At 42.7% G+C, this 7,732-nt stretch overlaps 1 protein-coding gene across 1 annotated transcript in view; it reads left to right on the top strand.

The window, feature by feature from the left end:
* Nucleotides 1-312: 312 nt before the first annotated feature.
* The window catches only part of XAF1 (XIAP associated factor 1), a gene marked incomplete at its 5' end in the record, with an annotated part of 88,838 nt that continues 81,418 nt past the window's right edge, over nucleotides 313-7,732 (top strand). The window contains 5 exon segments of the mRNA XM_010291684.1: nucleotides 313-369; nucleotides 1,122-1,378; nucleotides 2,176-2,239; nucleotides 2,524-2,874; nucleotides 3,369-3,438. Of these exon segments, the coding sequence (XP_010289986.1) occupies nucleotides 313-369; nucleotides 1,122-1,378; nucleotides 2,176-2,239; nucleotides 2,524-2,874; nucleotides 3,369-3,438 (799 nt within the window).

Here is a 7,732-nt window from a genome sequence, read left to right as displayed (position 1 = left end):
CCCTGTCCTTATCTCAACCCACAAGCTTCTTCTTATACTTTCTCTTCCCTGTCCACCTGAGAAGGGGAGCGACAGAGCAGCTTTGGTGGGCACCTGGCGTCTAGCCAGGGTCAACCCACCACATTGTTTTCCTCAAAATTTCATCAACACAGCTCAGGCTTGACAGAGAAACAAAAATTCACCAACAGCTTGTCAATGATTGGGCTGAAAATGGCAGGAAGATCATCTCTGTAGCTTGGAGTTGTATTGACATCTGAAAGCATTAACCATCCTCCTATGCTCCCAGTGAACTACTGGATGTTTTTCTTGCAGGTCAGATGTAGTTTTTGTCACCAAAGCATGCAGCAGTACTAGTTGGAGCATCATGAGGTAACTATGGTGTGCAGTACTTTTTACATACTAGGCTGATCCCTTTGACCAGCCACCAAGAGTCACACTATAGCAGCAAAAACATGTACATCCTGGACCATGAAGAAACTTAAACCTCTCAACAGTTGCAGTGTTTTGGCATACCTTTTTCCCCTTGTAAATAAGTATATCTCATGGTGGTTGCCCATCCAGTTGTGATGGGACAGTCTGTTCCAGGAGATAATCTATTACTTTCTTATCCTTGGCACCTCAAGCTGATGTTCTTTGAAGGCTTTTCAAAGATGTTTCCATCCTGCCTCCACACTCATATTACCTGCTTTTCCAAAGGAATGGTTGTACAAAGTAAGAGTCAAGAAAACAGCTAAGGAGGAGATACACAAAAGAATTGGCAGGGACTGAGAAGGGAGAGCAGCCTCTCCATGCTAGCTGTAGTCTAACCATTTCAAGGAACCAAAGCAGTGAAGACACAGCAAGACTTCCCCTGGTGGTGGTAGCTGAAGTATTGGAATTTTCTAAGTGGGCTTGTGCTCTGCTGCTAACCTGTACTGACAAAGAACATCTTCACCGCTGTTGATTCCCATTTTGCCTTAAATCATCCTAAATTAAAGATAGTCTAGATAGGCAAACTCCTAATCCAGCTAAGACCGCATTTGGTTGTGTAGATACCCCTTAAACAGTCACTCATTGCTCTTGCCCAATGCCCTCTTAGTTTTGATAGAAAATTTGCAATCAGTTCCTCTATTCATGTGTAGACCAAGGAATACCACAAATGAGCAATGAAATGCAAGATCTGTGAGCTTGAAATGCCTTTCAACAATCTGCAGGAACACCTGAACACCTGTACAAGACGAACAGAGTGGTATTGGGAGAGTAACAAATACATCATGTACAAAGACCAGAACAAACACAAAGATATTTGTCAGAACAGTGGTCTGTCTTATCAGAAGGATATGAACTTTCAAACGAGTGAAGCATCCACTAATGCAACATTTATTTGCCCCACTGGTAAGCAAAATTCCTCACTGTCATGGACTGGGTCAACTCTGTTAAATCTCAATGAAAATTCTCCTGCCTGCTCTACAATTTTCAGTAATCCAGGCTGGAGGGGATTGTTGTTTAACTAACCACAGTGGAAGGGCCAAGTGTTGCTTTCTATTATGCTGGTTATTGTAAAGCTAGAGTGGTTCCACTGACGGGTAGCTCATTGGCCATATTCTTTTATGCCTCCTCTATATCCTAGAAGTGAAATTCCTTCTCTCAGAAAATAAGTAGAACTTCTTCCTCTTTCTATGTGTCACATAGGAAAAGATATGATTTAGAATCTCCTGCGATTTCATATATAAAGCCTGTGATGCATACCTTGATTTCTTTTAAGTTGAGAGCAGCTTCATTAGGCCTAAGGTATTGGACAGAGTATGTCAAGACAAAAAAATTCATGAATCTTGTCAATAATTCCAGAAAAGAACAGGCATCAGTAGGTGCAGTGGCTGGCAAAATAAACTGTTGCTAGGGGTTTTTGCTCTCTATAAAATTAGCTAGGCCAGAGTAGGAGTGAAGCATCCTGAGACACAAAACATGGGGCTGGAGAGGAATTTCAAATATCCTGAACGTTGTGAGAAGGGATGGTGGATTGGTTTTGAGTGGTGCCAAGAGCAAAATGTAGTCACAGCTCTAATTCCTTCTTGGCTAGTGGAATCAGTATTCTGTGTTTCTCTAGAACCAGTGACCATAAGTAGGTCTGAGCAGCCTGTCTAGATGACTAGGGTCAGTACTGTGTTTCTCTTTTTTTTTTCCATCTGAAAGTAGTGGTGGCAATCTTTGTCAGAATTGCAATAAGTAATTCCCAGATGATCAGTACCCCCAACATCTGGTAAGCACATTTGAGACTGAACAAGAGAATGGTCTGTGCTTAATTTCCAGCCAGGTTATTTCTCTGAAAAGCTATAAGGTAAAAAAGCTAAAAGGTAAGAAAGGGCAATGTGTCTTGGCTCTTCAAACTATAGTTTCATGATACAGTGTATTCAGCTGAAGCATCACTGTGAGATGGTGTCCACTGTCCCTCCTCATTACTCACGTCTGTCACAAATGACAATATATGACACAGCTGGGTGTAATGCCAATCTTCACCTCATTATGTGTGCTTTCTTTTAACAGAATAAATGCAGTGCAGCCCATAAGCTGACAAAGGTTCTTGCTGGCCAGTCAACTTCAAAATTCAGCAGTGGTCCACCACAGTCTTCTTCCTCCCTGGCTCCCTCTTCCTGCTCTGAGAATGCAATGGCATGGAAAGATGTCCGTCCCAAAAGGAAAGAAAGGGACCGCTCATTGACCTCCAAAACCTTGCTTAAACCCTCAAAGGACAAAAAGATTGGCTTTCCCTCTCCTACAACAGGCGGACTTTCCACATCACCTCAAGCTCTTAAAGACGCACACTCTTTTGACATGCTGGTGACCTGTGCCCATTGCAACATTCTTCTGCCACTTCCAACCCTTCAGAAGCATGAGGTGAGAAGTGACACATTGGATTTGGCCTCCTACATGCAAAGGACTGTACCTACAGAGTCACCTATCTCCACACTGCTTGGGGTCCCAGTGCCCATTTCTGAATTCCATAGCTTCTTGAAATGCTGGGCATAGGTACACTCTCTCTGTAAAGCATGGAATTTGTTAATTCCATTGACTATTTATGCTCACATCTACACAAACAAGATCCGTTGCCTATAGTCTGCTTAAGTTTTAGGAGAATAATAACCATGGCTTAAGCCATTAATTTTAAACTCAAATTCTGAAAAGTCTTCAGCAACAGTCTTTATTTGACGAAGGCTGATATTGGGCCTGCTAAGCAAATAGTATGATTATATCTCAGCAGCATCAGAGATGGAGCTCTAGATAAATTTCCATCCCAATAAAGGGGCCCAGTTGCCTCCCTCCTGGATATGATGGTATGTTGAATATAATGTTAAATCCTCCTCTGAGATGACTGTTACTTATTTTTCTAGATCAAATGTCTACGTTTGACATCTTTGAAAAATTCTAGGATGAAACAAAAATCAAGCCATGGAGAAACAGGTACTGCAGAATTTCAGAAACTTAGAATAGAATTCATCATTCAGGATTATTCTACATTGGGTTAATAGGAAAAATAGGATGTTTTGCAAAGGAAGCGCATCTAGGTAAGGTAATTAGTGTATCACAAAGCTCTTTAGATTCCAACACAGTGGGTTCCCATGAGGTTGCATTAAGCAAGCATTGCTTCAGAGCCAGTATGTTTTCACTCTTGACTCAGAGTAATACATATTGTGTTTCTCAAGTTATGCTACTGTGAACAGTGCAGTACCTTCCCTACTGTAAGCAGAGATCAGCACAAAAGATTTCACAGAACAGATGTTCTGTCCCAGGTCTGTCTGCTCCAACACTGAATGGAGACTTAAAGAATAGTTTCAGAAGACAAGAAGTAAAATTATTTTTTCTCCACAGTAAAAATTGCATATTTAGTAGAAGCACTGATGTAATTATGACAGACAATACCTCCAGTTGAGCTTGCACTGATCCATAGGCAGTAAGTAAGTCTCTTTCGTCATTCTGTCCCAGACAGGCTGTGAATCTTAACACTTCTCTTTGCTAACGTCCCCTCTGCTTTTCAGTTCCTAAGCAGTATTTTTTCCTCTCAGTCCAATTAATTAAGTGAAACTGAAAGCAGTTGTTCTCAATCTGTCCTTTTTTCTACTTGGTTTAGTAAATGAGGTATTGCTTCTCCGTATAAGACTTTCCTAGTAAATTAAAGAGAGAAAGCACCAAAGTGAGAAATAGGGCGTTTGTCTAGTTTTGAATTACAGGACTCTAGTCTTGAAAGAAAAGTAAGTACATGGTAATTACATGGATTATTTGACTTGCATTGTGGTTTTTTTATATTGTTCAACTGAGTGATGACATAGGAAGGCTGTAAAACAGAAACTTTAAAAACACTCATAACCGGGCTTTGTTTGTTTTACAGAAGACTCTTTCTACAGCACTCATGATTAAATCTGGAAATAGAGGCATGTCTTCAGATTGAAGCTTCAGCTCAGCTTTAGCAAAAGGCACTGAAAATGCAGTAGCTTTATCAACAAATAAAAGTGACTTGCTACTCTGGATCAAGAATAAAGAGCGACTCAGATTTTTATTCCTTATCAAGAGAGACATTTAAAAGGTTTCACCAGAAAACTGTAAAAGTGATGGGGGCTCAACAGCTGCTGTAATTTCAAATATTTCTGTCTAAGTTTGCCTTAGGAACGTTCTTCTTCCACCCACTTCAGTAAGGAGAGCAGCTTATTTAAAAATGTTTGTTCTGTGGGCAAGAAGGAAATAAGGAATTCAGAATTCCTTGTCATGTTAAGCACCACCAATTCTGCTTGCCCTCAGTGAGAGCTGAGACCTTAGTGTTTTTCAGGGCATGGCCCAGTGAAGTTAAAACACATTAAATCCTGCTCTCCTTCACTTCAGTGAACCACTGAACCTAGGGCTAGCTCAAACAGCTTAGTCTTGGGAGGTTGTAGACACATCCAAGTGTAACTGAGGGTGTTCATCTTCTGACACACAAATGGAAACTGATAGAGCCCAATGGTGGAACAGTTAAACATGAACAGTGGATGCTTTATGCTAATGTCTGTCAATGTTTATGAAGCAGTCTTTGCTGCTTGGCATCTTACATCAATAAACACTAAAACATGTTAACAGAACAATTTTACTACAAGGTGCCATTTTCTTCTCATTCACCTTTAATAGTGTTCAATCTTACAAGCTCATGGCTGGAACAAATGTAGATATGCTGACCTGTAATTTGAGTAATATCTTACTGCTCAGATCTAAAGTTTTTGATATTTGCATCATTTATGCACAAGCACACATGGGATGTGATGTCAGGCTGAGTTCATAAACTCTCTCAGTGCATCAGCAAGGGCCCAGGCTCATTTATGCATATTGTAGCCAGTCTATATGGGCATGACTGAGCTGAAATGCACCAGTGGACGTTCCGAGAGTAGATGCTTCCAGCCTTGTAACCACTGGGCTAGTGGCAGCATGCTGAGTGGGACAGTGGCTATGTCAGTGACTTCTCAGGCTCCCTTAACCTTTGCATCATAGAGACTGTTTGTAACAATCAACAGCTTTTGCTACATGCATTCGGGCCTCATTAATCTGAATCTGCAACTGCTACTCAAAGGCCAAGAGTATGTAACTCCACTCCCTGGCAGTCCCAGCTGTTTTGCTGATCAGTGTCTAGTGAATTGCCTTTGAAAGCTTGCAGGAGTACTCTGACCACATTTAAGAAGGGATTTTCAAACACAATCTAAGACAATGCTCTCACTGAGGTTTATTTTACGCTTTTAATAAATTGTTCTGAACTTCTGGTAAGAAGGTCTAACATTGAACATGGTGCTCTGAAACGGAATTTTCTGTATTTGAGGGCAGAGGAAAGGGCTGTGAAAGCATGTCTGTTAAAGCCTCTATGCATAAATTTATCCTCTTTTATTCTGCACTCATTAGACTTTCACATAGTTTAGTATTCTTAGTATTCTTTGATACATGTCACAGCAATGGACTTGATGGATCTCCACACAAGCATAAGCTCTCTTACTGTGTTGTGTATTTTGGGGCCTCTACAGGTTCCAGCAAAGCTGGACTTATCAGGCATCCCAGGAACTCTTTCTTTACTATTCTTTGAGGTCTGTTTGAAGAGGGCTGGTAAGCATAACATAGTCTGAAGAGAATCCACAGTAAATGAATAAAACAAGTTTGGACACAAACGGGGCAGGCAACTCATGCTCCACAATCTAAATCTTTATACAGAGGAAGATGTGAAAACATTCTCATCCCTTTTGAAAAGGAACTTTGAAAGCTTTGCTGCCCAAATGCAAAGGAAGATGCTTTGCACCTAGAAACAGCCCAATTTAGCAGACAGGATAGCAAATGGCCAGGAACAGGCAGGGAAGGGCATGGTGCTTGCACCAGCCCTGTTATCACAAGGCAGCTGCAGACTAACGCTGCACTTCGTCATGGGTTAGCCTGACAGCACAGGCCAGCCATGGGGTCACACCTTGTCCTGCGAGACAGGACCCAAAGTGGCTGCATCTGAAAAGTGTCACAAAACTTACATGAGAGCACAAGGCCAGCTTTACCCTTACAACCTTGTTTTGGGGGAGGCGGCGGAGGGAGGCCTAGCTTATTAAGGAAGCGATACTTGCACGAAAAAGCACAGCAGGGCTTATTTTGGAAATCTGTGTCGCAGTGTCAGCATGTGGCTGTCGGTGGCACCCGCACGAGCTGCCCTGCCCCTTGGCTGGAGGCCGCGCTGCGGGTCGGGGGGGCGGCGCCGCCTCGCCAGCATGTGTGTCCTGCTCCCGGGCTGCGCAGCAGCGCTTCGCGGTCACCCTGCCGCTCCGAGGCTACGCAGGCTTAGCACTGTGACCATTCAGTAATTAATAACTTCAGGCTCCCAGCGAGGTTAAAGACAACAGCATCTGGTTAAAGAGACCAGCAAGCCAAGCGTCCAAGGACTGGAGCACTCCTAAAGTCTTCCTCCGGCATGCTTCGGTGCCCTGGGTGCAGATACGAGAGCTAGCTGCTAGGAGCTTGTCTCAGCAGGAGAACCACGTGTGAGACCCCAGAAAATAGAAGCCAAATGAAAATACCTTTCTGAAGGATTCTGAAAATACCTGAACACAATTTAACACCTTCCTTCTCCGAAGGTGAGGAAATAGCTGTTACAGCTACATCAAATGTTGCCCAGGTCCTGGAGGTGCTGTGCTTACCCTATCCAGCAAGGTGACCCCTGTTCCCAAGCTCTGTGAGCTCGCTGGGGGCAAAACACGGCTACTCATTTTTGCAGAATGACGCCTTTCTAAATTGCTGCGCTCTAGAGGGAGGGTAAAGGACCTGTTCGTTTGCAGAGACAAAGGACTGTTATGAAGGCGACAGTGGCCTACACACTGCAAATCTGAGCTCTGAGGGTCCATAAGGGATATGAACAGGGTAGCATGAAGTTAACGGTGAGAAGCAAGCTTCCTTTCTCTTTTGCTCTCGTCGGTTTCAAAATTCCCCAGGTTTGCAATTCAGGGATTTTTTGGTGTGACAGCGGAAATGGCTTTGGTCACTAGATGGCAATAAAGAATCAGTGTTCCCTGTTCAAAGGGAACGTTTGTAAGAGCTTGGCCTAGATTTGCCCTGGGAGAAAGAACTGGAAGATACTAGAGAAACCATGAAAATAAGTGTGCAGTCATTCTGCCTGCTAATGAGGATGTTTTGATACTGTCTGTTTCTTAAAGAGAATTAGATAGGTTGTATTTACCAAGCAGAAAATTATTATCAGATTAAAGATGTATTTCTG

This window comes from Phaethon lepturus, unplaced genomic scaffold (assembly GCF_000687285.1).
Source record: "Phaethon lepturus isolate BGI_N335 unplaced genomic scaffold, ASM68728v1 scaffold8577, whole genome shotgun sequence".
Lineage (NCBI taxonomy): Eukaryota > Metazoa > Chordata > Aves > Phaethontiformes > Phaethontidae > Phaethon > Phaethon lepturus.
The sequence above is the reverse complement of the archived record's forward strand: the minus strand, read 5'-3'. Positions and strand labels throughout refer to the sequence as shown.